The 15,594-nt window shown below is 37.2% G+C and overlaps 1 protein-coding gene across 2 annotated transcripts in view; it reads right to left on the reverse strand.

The window, feature by feature from the left end:
• Window positions 1–15,594, reverse strand: part of ANTXR1 (ANTXR cell adhesion molecule 1) — a 213,916-nt gene that overhangs the window by 171,688 nt on the left and 26,634 nt on the right. For both annotated transcript variants that reach the window (XM_019718386.3, XM_074332096.2), the window contains exon 3: window positions 12,730–12,801. In XM_019718386.3, coding sequence (XP_019573945.2) covers window positions 12,730–12,801 — 72 coding nt within the window. The remainder of the gene's footprint in view (window positions 1–12,729; window positions 12,802–15,594) is intronic.

Below are 15,594 nucleotides of genomic sequence, written 5' to 3' on the forward strand. Positions count from 1 at the left end.
CTGAGCCATATTTTGCAGGAGATGCGAGTGGTAGAAAGTGGGCTCTGTATTCAGGGTTTCCCAAATATACAGCTTCCTCCTATGAGAACCTTCAGTTTCATGCTCCTCTTAGCTCAAGAGGGACTGGGTCTCTCCTGGTGCGGACAGCATCTAAAATTGTCAGGTTGATATGCTTGTGCTCAGCACTGCTGACCACAATGAGCATTTGGAGGGACATAGGCTAGAATGGCACAGAGTCTGCAACAGAGACTGTGGAGCCCAGAGTCACCTTCTTGCATGGAAGCTGAAAAAGGACAATCCTAGGGTAGATGATAAGCAAGTATCTTCTGCTTTTGTCAGATCACATCTCTTTAGTATAGGCTGGTGAAGGCTACAGTTCTCTCCAAAGAAAACTTCCTTGTAACCCTTTGGCTGGAGGTGAGTAGGGAGGAGTAGACGAGGTTCATCCCAGATAATCCAACCCACAAGTCATATGTGGACACAGTGTTTGAGAATAGTTGGGGGATCAGACAAGATGTTGGGAGGAGCTGGGGCAATGAGAACACTTATAAATCACCAGTGGGACTGTAAATTGGTGCAGCTCCTTTGGAGAACAACTAAGTAATGCCTAGTAAAGTTATATATTCCCATACTGTAAGACCTAGCAATTCAATCCCTAGTTATATATCAGATATTCTTACTTCTGACCTCGCAGGAGATGTATAAGAATATTCATTGCAACTTTGTTTATAACAGAAAAGAGTTAAAAACAAACTAACTGTCTACGAATAAGAGAACAGATAAGTACATGATGGTATATTATTATAACAGAATATGATGCAATAGACAATTACACATTAATTAAAATGAACCGTGCACAGCTACATGTATCTATGTAGAAAAAGTCTCAAAAACATGACGTTAATTGTAAAAAGCAGGTTCAGGAAAAATACATACAATGTGATCATTTATTATAAAGTTTAAAATGAAAAAAATATATATTGTTCATAGGTGTATAAAAATATACAACATCCATTAAAATGATAAACCCCAAATTCAGGATAGTGATTATCTCTGGTGAGGAATTAAGAAAGGAAGTATATACAGGGCATGTCAATACCTGTAATGCTTTATTTCATAATCATCATGTGACTAACGACTGTTCATTATCCTTTTTTTGTATACTTTTGTTGTACTAGAAATACTTAATTAAAAAAATTGTTGAGGGTGAGTAGCAAAGATTGAACCCGCAGTTCACGAGGAGGCGCTCAGAACCTATTGAAGACAGTGCTAAATCTGAGGTGCAAGTCCCCACCCGGGAGGCCAGGGAGCTAAGATTTGGGTGATGGACAGGCAGGGTGCTTCGGTTATGGAGTTGCCTGATGTGGGCCGATAGTGGGGTTGTTTTTATTGGGCCACAGAAGTTTTGTTGGTTTTGGCTGTTTAGCTTTGGGTATGAGAACTCTACCTACCATTCTTTGGTTCTGTTAACTACTTCTGAAGTTTGCCTTGCTGGTTTCACCCAGACAAGAATGTTTCTGAATCCTGCTTTAAATGTAGTTGCCACATAAGGGATAGTAGGTGAGGACGGGAAGTCACATTTCCTGAGTATCTATGCTGTGCCAAGGTCTCTGCTGGGCACTTTTCATGCATTAATTCACAAAAGACTCATAACCCCATATGGTGGGCATCGTTATCTTCATTGTACATGTCAGAAAACAGATTCAGAGGAATGTAGTAACGTGTGTGCTGGTGAAGCACAGAGTGGAACCCAGACTGGTCCTGACACAAAGTCTGTATTGTCTCTTACATCTGTGGTGTCCAAGCTAGGTATAGGACAGTGTATCATACACAAAGACACCGGTACATACATATGAGGTCAGACAATTAAGTTCGCGAGCTCATCCTAGAAAAAGTGCTACATAACTCATTGCTGAATATCCTACGGTCACCTTCGAAGTATTCCCCTTGGGAAGTTATACACTGATGACAGTGCCTAGTTTACCCTTCAAAGCAATTTTGGGACTCTTTTTCTGGAATGGCCATCAGAGCTGCCGTCGTATTACCCTTAATGTCACAAATGTCATAAAAATGTCTTCCTTTCAATATTTCCTTTATCTTCAGGTAAAGAAAGAAGTCACTGGGGGCCAGATGAGGTAAGCAGGGAGGCTGACCCAATACAGCTATTTGTTTATTGGCTGAAAACTCCCTCACAGACAGTGCCCTGTGAGCTGGTGCATTGTCATGATGCAAGAGCCATGAATTATTGGTGAAAAGTTCAGGTGATCTAACTTGTTCACGCAGCCTTTTCAGCACTTCCAAATAGTAAGCTTGGTTAACTGTTTGTCCAGTTGGTACAAATTCATAATGAATAATCCCTCTGATATCAAAAAAGATTAGCAGCATCGTTGCAACAAGTTCACGCACTTAATTGTCACACCTTGTACATATACATATATATCTTTTTATTTTCTGGAGCATAAATTTTATCCCCCAATTTGAGGAAGAACTCAACAGGATTTTTATATAGAATCAAACATTGGCACATTATGGAATAGAATACACACGCACATGCATTTTTAAGATGAAAGTTGTTGAAGACATTTTCTTGCTTGTGATGAGCCACTCCATATATTATCTAATGACCCCAGAGGTACCCTCTTACTTCTTCTACAAATGGGTACTCCAGAGGAAGAGTGTGAGAAGTGCTGGACCACACTACTCAAACAAATCAGTGTGATCCCAGACCTGCTGTACTGCTTCAAGGTGGGTTCTTTTTACAGCATTGAGATTCAATATGGAAGCCCTTAGACAGCTTCCTCTAGAGACACTGCCTGTGAGCTCCTGTTCGGAAGAAGTCTCACTAGAACCACCAGACAAAGGAAACACTAACTTTACTAACTTTTATGTGGCCTCATGCTGAAGCAGCATTTTCTACCTGTATCCCTCTATAGAAGGATAGACCGGCCAAATGTTAACAACTTCAGAGAAGGATGTAAGCCAGGAAGAGCTGGGAACTCACTCCTTGAATTACTGTTGGATATGCTGTGATGGTTTATGTGGGGTGTGTCCAGGAGGATTTGGGGTAATTCCTTAGCTGTTTGTCAAAACCTTAGCAGCAACCACAACAGTAACAACAGCACTTACTACATCCCTGGCATTGTTAACCCTTCCAACAGTTCTACGAATGAAGTAGGGGCCATCGTTACATTGCTTTTACAGGGACGAAACCAAGGCACAGAGAGGTAAGGAACTTTCTCATGGACTCAGACCCCGTGATATTACCTCTCAATCAACAGGACAAGGGAATAAATAAATGCTCCACTCTATTTCTCTTCATTTTGTCAGCAAATCTTCTCGTACCTAAATGAATATTATCTCAAAATGGAATGAATCCAGGTTCTTTCAAGCACAAAGTATCTGAAGACTTTTTTTTCTCTCTCCTAGTTTTAAATTTAGAAAAGGCTTTTAGAACTATGTCTCTTGGTAATGACAGCCTATAATCATTCTGCTCCAGGAATCAAGCGATGTGTTCAGAGTATGTCATTTTCCCCTGTGACACTAATGGCAAAACCACACTCCCAACCAAACCAAAGGATAACTGAGAGGGATAGAGGAGTGTGGTCTCTTGGTTTCCACTCAGCAGTTTGAGCCAAGCGTTCTTGGCTTTCACTCCAACGTCTTAAGCAATAAGCAAGATACTTACTTAACCTCTTAACCCCATCTGCGAAATGCTGATGCTACCTCTTTACCTCTTTGTAAGGAGTATTTCCAAGCTGACGTTAAAAGGCCATGAAGATAAAATGGCTAGAGGGGATATGCTTTCAGGGAATTGTTTTCTGGTAGAAGTCAGAGGGTATGGGTGGAGAATTGTGTATGCTTGGATTTGTTTTTAATTAAAACTATATACAATAGTAATATTGTGGGAAACCCTGTAGTATAATGATTGAGGGTGTGGACATTGGTGTCATGACGCCTGGATTCAAATACAGGTTCCTACACTTTTACAGCGAAGTGGACTTTAGCTTTCTCTGACTGAGTATCACCATCCATTTAATACATATAATAAATAATATAATTCCCATAACAACATTACAAGGTAGTATTATCATTTTTCTCTTTATAGTTAAGCAAAATATTCTAGGTTATTGGTACATAATAAGCCATTAATAAAAGCCATTACTAAATAGACTCATACAACACATATATTTATGCATTTGCACATATACATAGTGGTTGCTTCCATGTAAGTATTCCACAGATAAGAAAAAAAGACAGCAGCATGCATACACATGCACTGAACTGGATAGGCTATTTAATGTAGTAGGAAAAAAAAATCACTGGATTTAAAAATTTTATGAGTTAAAAATATTCTGCCACTGACTACTTATGTGAATTTAGGCAAATAATTCAATCTCTCTGAGAATGATTTTCCTTAGCAGTGAAATGAGGCCAGTGGGTTGGATAAGACATAATTCTTTGACTTGTTGTTTTGTTATGCTTTCTTTTATAGTCTTGCAAAGTTTAGAACAAAGTGAGATTTCCAATTAAAGATAGTGATGTGGGTCTATGTACACATTTAACCTCCCCTTTTCTTTCCAAAGTGCTGTAGAAACAGTTAACTAGTATAATAGGGGGAAATGTTTTACACTGCTGGAAAATAGGTAAGGATGCTATACACATGCCAGACACTGTAAGAATTCCTGCAAAAAGCAGAGCTGCTGAGATCAGGATGAGGGAAGGACCCACCAGCCTGGAATTCCAGGACATGAGATGAAAAGCTTGTGGTTGGTGGTGGGATAGGTCCTTAACAGAGTGATCCAACATCTACACCTGACCATCTTCCTTTGGCTTCAATTTCCTCCCTACCTTGGATACACTACTGGGTCTCCATCATTTCCAAGAAAATAATTACACTATGCACATCTAAATTTTCCTGTCTTCTTTAGTTTGGAATCTTCACATTTTCAACAAAGATTTATATGATCTCTGACAGAACTCACGCCAAAACCCAGTACTGAAAAACCTAGCTGTTTCTCTTTTAAGTCAGTATACTAAAAAAAAAAATGTCTCAGAAGTTGGGAAGAAAACGACCAATTAGAGGAATTTGAGAAAACTTCCCCTTTGAAGCAAAGTCATATAAGAAACATAAAACACTTCTAGTTCACATTCATGATGAAGATATTCCATCTCTAACACAACAGCAGGGTGCCACACACACACAAAAAGAAAAATTCAGGATCAGGAAAATTAAATATTCATAGCATTGAGAGATACCATTTGTCAGTTAAAAAATAAAATGGCACTGAAAACTATAAAACATTGATGAAAGAAATTAAAGGCATAAGTAAATGGAAAAATAGCCTGTGTTCATGGATTGGAAGATTTAATATTGTTAACATGACAATACTACCCAAAGTGATCCATAGATTCAATGCAATCTCTATCAAAATTCCTATGGCATTAGTTTTGCACAAATAGGAAAACTTATCCTAAAATTCATATGGAATCTCAGGGGACCCCAAATAGCCCAAAACAATCTTGATAATGAACAAAAATTGAAATACTCACACTTCCTGATTGCAAAACTTACTACAAAGCCACAGTAATCAGAACAGTGTCATATTAGTGTAAGGACAAACATATAGACCAATGGAGTAAAATAAAGGACCCAGAAATAAAACTGCATGTATGATCAAGTGATTTGCAACAAGGATGTCAACCATCCAATGGGGGAAAAGATAATCTTTTCAACAAATGGTCCACCAACAAAAATGAATGAATTTTAAGAGTAGAAATTGTATGAACCACATTTTCTGAAAAAATGCAATGGCTCTAGAAATCTTAGAAAAATATTAAAAAATTATGTAGAAATTGTGAAATACTTTGTAAATCATATTAAATAAAACACAAAATTATAAGGTAAGCTATTTAGAAATTAACAATAGTAAGAACAGTGCATGTCAGACTGTAGAAGATTCAAGAAGGATGAGATTTAGAGTATAATTTATATTCTTATTATCTTTATAAAACTTATTGGAGTGACGTCGGTTAGTAAAATTACATAGGCTTAAAGAGTACAATTCTGTAGTATATCATCTATATATTGTATTGTGTGTTCAATACCCAGAGTCAGTTACCCTCCCATCACCCTATATTTGACCCCCTTCACTCTCTTCTACCACCCCTTTCTTTCCCTCTTACCCTCTAGTAACCACTAAACTGTTGTATGTGTCTATGATTTGTTTGTTTGTCTTGTTCATTTGTTGCTTTCAGTCTTATATGCCACATATGAGTGGAGTCATATGGTTCTTGACTTTTTCTGAATAAACTTTAAATTCAAGAAGCTAGAAAAAGAGATGAAATAGAAGATAAGATGCAGAAGACAGAAATTAATAATACTTAAAGGATAAAATAATGAATCATAAGACAAAACAAATATACAAAAGGGAATTGATGAATAAATTTAAGAGTCAAACCACTGAGTAATTTGAATGGGGAAATTTCTACCACTTCTTAAGGCGGAAAATATACTAACAGTAAGTCATATAAGAATTTGCCGTAACTGTCAAAAGAACTTCTTTAATAATGACTTAGGCTTGGATGATTTTTCCTTTGAATTCTATCAAACCTTGAACAAGCATACACTTGCTATATAGTTAAGATATTCCATAACATATAAAAAGGCTGCCAATTCATTTTTCCAAATTTACATAATCATTTTGGCCTGAAAACTGACAAAAAATAGTATAAACTAAAACTCTTGAATACTCTTAGTATTAAATATTGTTAAGCAATATCTTCAGGCTTATATTAAATCAAATCCAGAAATAAAATAAAAGAACAAACCATGATAAATAAAATTTACTCCAGGAATGTAAGACTTGTTTTTCATCAGGAAATCTTTTGATTTAAAATTTTCAAATGGATAAGACAAAGGAAATAAAAGAAGAAAGATATAATTATCTTGATATGACAAAGGGCATTTAACAAAACTTAACATTTATTTCATATAAAAATTTTTAAATAAAATTGGAAGAATCATTCCTTAATATAGTTGATAAAATATCTCTATGAAGTCAATATCCAATAAAGTATACAATTGAGAAACACAAATCATTCCCATTAAAGTTTGAAACTTTTAGCCAATGTAATAAGACACACAAGAAGATATAATAACTATAAATATTAGAAAAGAGAGAAAAAAAAAGAATCTCACTTCACACACACACACACACACACACACACACACACACAAAAGAGAACAGGGGTTACAAATAATACAACCATCTTACTAGAACACCACTCCAAAATTAACTGGAAAAGTATTAGAACTAATAAAATGTTTCATTAAAATGATGGGATAATAAGTAAGTCTACAAAACTAATAGTTTTCCCCAAACCAATATTTCTTAAGTATTTTGGGGGCATAGGCCTCTTCTGATGCAAGCTACAATCTCTCTGACTTGCAAATTAAAAAACAATAGTTTAATGGAGTTTAATAAAAGCCCATGGACCATAAATTATAGGCTAACTGCTCTATAGTGAACAATAATTTAGAAAATACAACTACAAAAAAAAATTATTCACAATGGAAGCAAAACTTTTAAATGCCTAAGAGTAAACTTAACAAACATTGTACAAGAGTGATCCGAAGAATATAACAGAATCTTACTGAGGGACATACAAGCAAAGTGATATATCCTCAAATAAGAAAATAAATATAGTAAAAATGCAACGCTATCTGCTAAGATTATTTTGTATTTTTCATACAATTAAAGTGAAAATCACAAGAATATTTTGGAACCTAAAAAAATTATTTAAAATTCACATGGTAGGGAAAAAACCCACTAAATACCAGGGAGATTTTTCACCCAAGATTGGAAGTGAGGAAGGACAGGTCTTCCAGATGTTAAAACTAATTAAAATACATAACTGGTTCTAGGGTAGGAACAGACAGAAATGCAGTGTTTCAGAAGAGAAAACCCAGCAGTGTCCCCAAGTCTATAAAAGAGTTTAACTTTTTCACATTGGTAGTAAAAGATTATTCAGCAAATGGTCCTGGAAAAACTGGCTAACCATTTAGAGAAAAAAAGATTCATCTTGGCCTTATACCATGCATCAGGATAAATTCTAGGTGTAAAATAAAATCTAAAGGTTAAAAAAAAAAAAAAATAAACAACAAAAAAACTACAGAAAATACTGTAAGTAAAGGTAGTCATAAAAAGGACAATAGCAGCCCAATCACCATTATGAATATTGGTGCTAAATTTCTGAATAAAATACAGAAAAAGAATTCAGCTCTACAATAAAATAATAATAATATATTACAATTAAGTGTAACCAGAAAGGCAAGAATGATCCAATATTAAAAAAATCTTCTTAATGCATTTCACTGTATTAGTAAGTTAAAGAAAAACTATGATCAACTCAAGCTGCCAAAATGCATTTGATTAAATTTAAAATCTATTCCTGATTTCTTTTAAAGTAAGAGTTGGACTTCCTTGACATGATCTCATTTCCAATGATGAAATATTTGAAGTATTTGGATTAAGATCAGGAAAAGACCTCCAAGGAGTTTCTAGGGACTCATATGCAGTGGTTAACACTAAAATAATTAATTCTAATCGTATTTAAATTAACTGTCCTTTATTATGCTAATGAAGAAACTTAAAATAGTTGTTACAATTTGTCAATTGCTTTGCAACTGATGAAGCTAAGAAATCTTGAAAGAGGAACATGATACAATGGAAAGCACATGAGTTGATCCAAATCCAGAATCCAGACTAAGAATACTAGTTCTGCCATTTTTTTATTATTTGACTTTAGCAAGTTATCTAAATTATTTGAATCTCAGTGTCATTATCTGTAAAATTAAACTAATAGCAGGTAAGATGAAGTAAACTTGGCACTGGCTATCTCTTATTAATTACAACAAAACTCTGGACAAAATAAAAACAGCAAACACACAAGGCCTCTGAAAAGTAAACAAAGGTGGATTGAGGAAGGCAGTTAAAACCTGGAAAATAACCCACACAAAGATGAATTCCAAATTTGTTTTCCTCTTTTCTCTCATGTCTTTAACCCGAGGATGGGTCTCAGTACAAGGCAGTGGCCTGGGCTGTTATCTAAAAAGCCCAGAAAGCCCCCATATTTCTGGCCCCTGGTTAAAGTTTCTCCCCCACCCCACCTCCCACCCCAGTGGTTCAAAGAATGTGGAGGGAATCACCATTTTTATTTCTGTTTTATTATTCCTGGCTTTGCCCCAACGGTGACCTCAGTAGAGAACTGCATTCAGCAATGTGTTAGCCAAAACTCCAAGAGAAACTCCATTTTTCTTTCTAGAGGCCTTTGAAAGGAGGCCTCAGAGGGAAAGATAGTGTTGGGGGATCCTAGAGAGCAGAGAGCTGGAGAACGGGATCTCTCTAATTCTGTGTATGAAACTGTATAAGTCCCAGATTCATCTTTGAGCTGCACATGTGTGGGACAGACCCAATGTGGCCTAGCAAAGCCTTTGAAAATGGAACCAAAATAAAAACCACCAGCCACAGAGGAAGAGATAGAGCTTGTGGTTTGAACCTAGCCAAGGTGATTTCCTACTAAAGTACACAAAGGGAAAAAAAAAATCAACATTCTCCAGAGGATCTGAATATGACTCAGAGTCTAAACAACATAATTTAAAAAATTTCTAGGATATAATCTAAAATTACTTGACACAAAAGCACCTAGAATATGTGACTGATTCTCAAGGGAGAAGACAATTAAGATGCCAAACGTGAGCTGTTGGAACTATAAGACAAAGAATTTAAAGCTGTTATAATAACTATGTTGCATGAGGTAAAGGTAAACACACTTGAAGTAAATGGAGAGATGAAAGTTCTCAGCAGAGAAATAAAAACTTTAAAAAGAACCAAATAGATACTATGGGACGGAAAAACACAATCCTGCAGTAAAAAATTGAATGGATGAGCTCAATGGTTGAATGGAGAGGACAGGAAAGAGTGAGTGAACATAAAGGTAGATCAATAGAAATGATCTAATCTGAAGAACAGAAAGAAGATTGAAAAAGAACTGAAAAGGGACATGTGGAATATCAAAAGGTCTAACATTTGTGCCATTGTAGTCCCAGAAGGAGAGGACAAAGTGACTAGTGCAGAAAAATATTTGAAAAAATAATGGTTCTCAACTTTGGTGAAAGACATAAATTTACAGATATAATAAGCTCAGCAAATCCAAAATAGGATAAACTCAAAGAAAACCATACCCAGCTATATCATAATCAAACTGCTGAGAATTAAAGATTTAAAAAAAATCTTGAAAACGGTGAAAAATGGCATATTGCACATAAAACAATGAATCAAATGACCAGAGACTCCATTAGAAGTTGAAGTGGTAACAGTTATATAGCGATAGATAAGGAGTAATAGGTAAAGTGCTTAGCAGATAAAAACACAAATGATAGGTATTATTATTCTAATGGTACATCTACATCTCAGCACACCATAGTTATTTTCCACTCTATTTCTTCAACTTTCCCATGGCTTCCTTTATGTGGATTTGATCCCAAGAATTGGATGCAAATATACCTTGGATATGATTTCTTTTGATTTACCCCAAATCTCTTGCTCTTGTTGAAATGAGAGTCTCTGCTAATTTATATCTTGTTTTTAAACACATTTTTTTAAACTGTGAGTTTCCTCAATTATCACGTAAGTAAATAATGCATCTTTTACTGTCTTATACGGATATTATGAAGATCAAATGAGATACAGAGAAAAATACACAAATTCCTGTGACCAATTAATACACTGAAAGTCAAGTATTTCAGAAATAATACTGGCTTGGAAGTTCTGAAAGCCTAATCCTTTTAGCCAATCTTGTGAGAAAGTCTTTTAAAGAGAGATGGTTTGCCCACATTTTTCTATAGGTTGATAAAGTTGGGTACATATCAGTGAACCATGCCACGCTTTGCCAGCTGACAAGCAGTCACCACATGAAACCACGCAGTCTTTAGCAAGGCATTTCTGGCTATTGTTTGATGCAAATTCTATCCTTAAATATTAAATGCTGCTTCTAACAAATTGGAGCTCTAACCTGTCTCCTCATTGGCACATGGAACTAGTAGCAGAGTTAAGGCACAAAAAAGGGGATTCAAAGTAGGGTTCAGATGATTAATATGAACTAGCATAATCACAATGGGTTTGAAAGCCTAGGCATTGTAATAGTGTTTGTCAATCCGTGGCCCACCTCTGCCCTCCCAGCTCCCACAAGTGAACAGTGGCACATAACATATCCACAAGAGGCGTGTGAATTTGGTCTCTTGGCCAAATTCTTGGCACAGAGTAACACTAGGCAGCCTCTGTATGTAGGAAGATGTGAAGAACGGGCAAGAGGAGAGTTTTCTTGGAATAAAAGACATCTCTGCATAAAGGATGTCATCACACAACGACTGAGAGAGATTAGGAATCTGGAATATAGCCTGGAGGTTAGAGACACTTCTTAAAATCCTTGGCCAACACTGACGGAAAGTCACACAGGTTTCTTGGGCTTTATGATTCCCTGTTTAATTTTAATACAAGGCAGCAAAATAGGAGTGGAAAAATGCCGAGGCTGCATCTAATGTGGGTTCTGTTCGGTACCCTTAGAATCATACTATGGCCTCAGTTTCTTCTTCTGTTAATAAGAAATAAGAAACGCCTGTTTTTAAAATAGGGTTTCTGTGCACCTCAAATGGCATGCATGCATATAATAGATACTGTTGAAAAAGAAACAGCATTTAAAGACTTCTGTGTGGTGTGGTGTACCCTTCTTGCTACAGATGGGAAACAAAGACATGGAGAAAAATAGGGACTAGCTCAGATTTGCTATGTCAGTGCAAAATGTAAACACCTTAGTCTGTCCTGTTAGTTCTAGTCTCAGTTGTAGAAAAAGAGTATTATAGAATAAAGTCTTCCTGCCCTCCCTGTACTAGCCCTACCTCTTTTCCTTTTCCCAACATGTCCCTATATGAGTCTGCTAATAGTCCCACAGGCTTTGCCCACGGTGCTTCTCTTATGTGGCCCATGTCACTTTTTACGAAGTAGACAAAGTATCATTAACTCAGGAAAACTCATCTCCTTTCCTAATACACCACCCTAACTATGAATAAATGGCATGTCTCTGTTATTGCTAGTTAAGTGGTAAGACCCCAAATAATATTTTTGTTAAGCTAGGTCTAACTCAGCCTTCTATGTCAACACCTTTTTCCACTCCTGATTCAAATTCCCTTTTATATTGTGGTACTATCAACCCTCTCTTTCTATTCCCTGCCTTAGTAACTATGCATGATAATATTTCAAGTTCTTACTTCTCTCGTAGTGTGCTTATTGTATCTCTCAAACCTTAATTCACAGAAAACATCTAATCTAATAAATGAAAATACAGTCCCCCAAGAATTTGGTTTGCTAACATTTTGCTCCAAGTTAGCAGACCAAGTCACCAATCAAATGTAAGATTTACCTTCATGTGATTTAGTCATTTATAAAATTTTACCAGTCATTTATAAAAATTCACCAACATCAGGAAATTCTATCAAAGTCATCACAGAGTAAACTAGCAGACGGGTCAGTGTGCAAAGTTCAAGGCTTAAGTAAAAAGAGAGAATTATTAGATTAAAATGACCGACAGGTCAAAGTGAGTACTAGGGCAGAAACAGGAGAACTACTCAAGAAAAGATGGGCATTTTAATGACAGATGGGGAAACATTCTTACCTGTCTTCTGTTAGTTTCATTAGGGTTGTTCCTCGAGTAGAGAAGACAATAAAGGACATTCTTAACTGAGGGCTGGAAAGGAAAAGAAATTCTATTAGGGCAGATAGAAAGCCTATAGAATGCCATTCCCTTCCAGACTGCTTCCCTGTACTTCCCTTTATATCAGCACTGCCAGAGCTGAGGATGTGTAACCAAGTGGGGCCTCCACAGCTGGTGTTGCAAGTATTTAGCCAGCATCAGACTTGAAGCTATGGACCAAAGAGAAGGCCTGCACTGTCTACCTGGAGGCTGGCTTCTGATTTAATACCACCCCTCAGTGAATGCAGATTATAAGTAAGAAAGCTAAAATTCATCACTGCCCTGTGTTCTGTCTAAAGAAGTGTGTCCCTAGAAGAGGACTGATCTGCGTGGTATCTGTAAAAAAAGGGGGATCCCGATAGATAAAATTTGATAGTGTCTCCAGAGTAGTCTTCCTAGACGAAGAGAATGTTTCAGGTTGTTGCAGCTGATGCCATCAGCCATTAAGATCATACATTGAACTCCTTTTGCTCTGAGAGTTGGATTGCCATCAACTTTGAGTTTCTACTTGGCTTCCCAAGGAGGTTATCCTTTAAAGGACAGAATGTGCTCATGGGCCACAAGAATATCTATTCCACTCAGTAGTTATACTTCTCATTATTAATGAACACATTGGCATGGTTTTTATATGACAGTGCTTGGGAGCTTTGTCAATGTCAAATCCACCCTCTGGGAGACGGAACAACTTTCGGCTGAGGCCCAAACATGCTTCTCCATCTACAAGATGGACTGTCAGACTGCAGCAGATTCACCAGTGGAATGCCATCCTGAGGGGCTCTCTCTGGGTGGCCAACTGGGTCATCCATCATAGCACCAACCTATTTCTTCACAATGCAATAGCATCCCAAACCTGATCTGGCCCCCATTCTTATCGTTCCCACTTCCTAAAACGTATCCCAAACCTGTCCCTCTTTTCCATCTCTTCACTTAGGAACTTGCCCTCAATTATCAGACCACTGCAATTATTTCCTAGCTGGTGACCTTGACTCATTCCTTGTTCCACTGCTCCCAGAATTATTTTCCGAAAATATAAATCAGATCTTGTCACTTATCTGCCGTAAAGCCTCTAATGGCTTCTATTGCCTCCAGGATAAAGTCTACATTCATTACCATCTGTTTGACGCATCTTTGGAAACCTTTCGCATGGTGTTTAATACTTGGTAGGTGCCCAAGCAGTACCTGGTGTATTGAATATTGGCCTCTTGAGACAAACCTGGGTTCTCTGTCCATGACACCATGCTGCTTGTTACTCTCTCACTAGTCCTGGGCCAGCAGGACACCATGTCCTAAATGACAATAATAATGATTATGGTCATACTAATTATGGCCAAACTTATCAAGTGCTTAGTAGGTGCCAGGCACTGTTGTGATTTGCCTGAGATAATGAGATAATACTCATTAAACTTAGAACAACTTTATGAGTTCAGTACTATTATTATTTCTATTTTCCACAGAAGTGAATTAAAACCCTGAAAGATACAGTGATTTCCCCAAAGTCCCACAGTGGGAGCATCATGGGCGTGGGACTTAAATCCAAGCATTCTGATTCTAGAACTTGGGCTCCTAACCACTATGCTATGCTGCCTCCCTTTTACAGAGTTCAGCGCTGGAAAGAATGAATTTGAAATGTGGGAAATGTAGGTCTCCCAAAGGCCAGAGAAATAATATGTGAGTTCGCAGCATACTGATGTGAATAAAATTGTTCAAAGAAAGTGTCAGCAGTGAGAAGGGATGTGAGCCAAATTTAGAGCCAATATCAACACGTGAAGGCCTAGCTCTGGTCGGTGAGATGAAAGAACCAGAAGCAAGTGGAGGAGAGAATTTCAAGGAGCGATAAATCTGAATCAAATGAAATCCCTGTCCAGCAGAATATGCACTACATGGAGCTCACTGGATTTGTCCTCTAGGACACCTCTTAATGACTTTGGTGAGAGCAGGGAGTTAGGGGGTGGGGATGAAAGTCGGGTGGCAGTGGGTTAAGGATATGGAGACAGCAAGTCTTTAAAGATATTTGAGTGAGAAACCAGTAAAGAAATAGGATGGTACCTATAGGAAGAGAGGATCAGGAGATTTTTTTTTTTTTCTCCAGACAAGGGGCAGGAGAGATTAGTTTACATCTATTGACAGTGGAAATGGAGCCAGGAGAAATGTAGAGAAAATACAGAGAAAAACAAAGACCTAGAGGTGATTGGAGATGAGGAATAAAGTGGACTAAAATGGAGGGACTGGCTTTAAAGAGAAACTTCAATCTCAAAGTTGATGGGCAGGACATGTAAATGTCTTTTCAGAGTAGAATTAGAACTCGACGTAATCACTTGTCTGCTATTCTCTGGGTTCTTGGTGAAACAGGAGGCAAAGTTCTTTGCTGAGAGCGATGGGTGTGAAGTATAGGTTGGGGGCTTGAAAAAAATGGTGAAGAGTTAGGTTCATTATTAGGAAAATGAGAAGAGTCAGAACAAAGACAAATAAAGGACCTGAAATTTCAAGAATCCCACTGAAATTAGAAATGATATATTTGTACTGGTATCAGCCACTGTTATTGAATGAACTTCCTGCAGTATCAGCTGCCTAGACTATGTATTAGGATGGATACATAACAACCATTCATTCTTTTTCAAAATTCATTCACTTATTCAAAATTATTGACTGAGCATGCACTATGTGTCTACAGGCACTTTGGCTGCTGCTGTCAACAAAATACAGCCCCTTCCTCTTGGAGTTTGCATGACAATAATGTCCTGGTGCCACACTTTGAGGGGGTCCATGTCCGGGGAGGGTCAGAGGAGA

This window comes from Rhinolophus sinicus, chromosome 2 (assembly GCF_057876585.1).
Source record: "Rhinolophus sinicus isolate RSI-liver-muscle chromosome 2, RSI-T2T, whole genome shotgun sequence".
In the NCBI taxonomy this organism is placed as follows: Eukaryota; Metazoa; Chordata; class Mammalia; order Chiroptera; family Rhinolophidae; genus Rhinolophus; species Rhinolophus sinicus.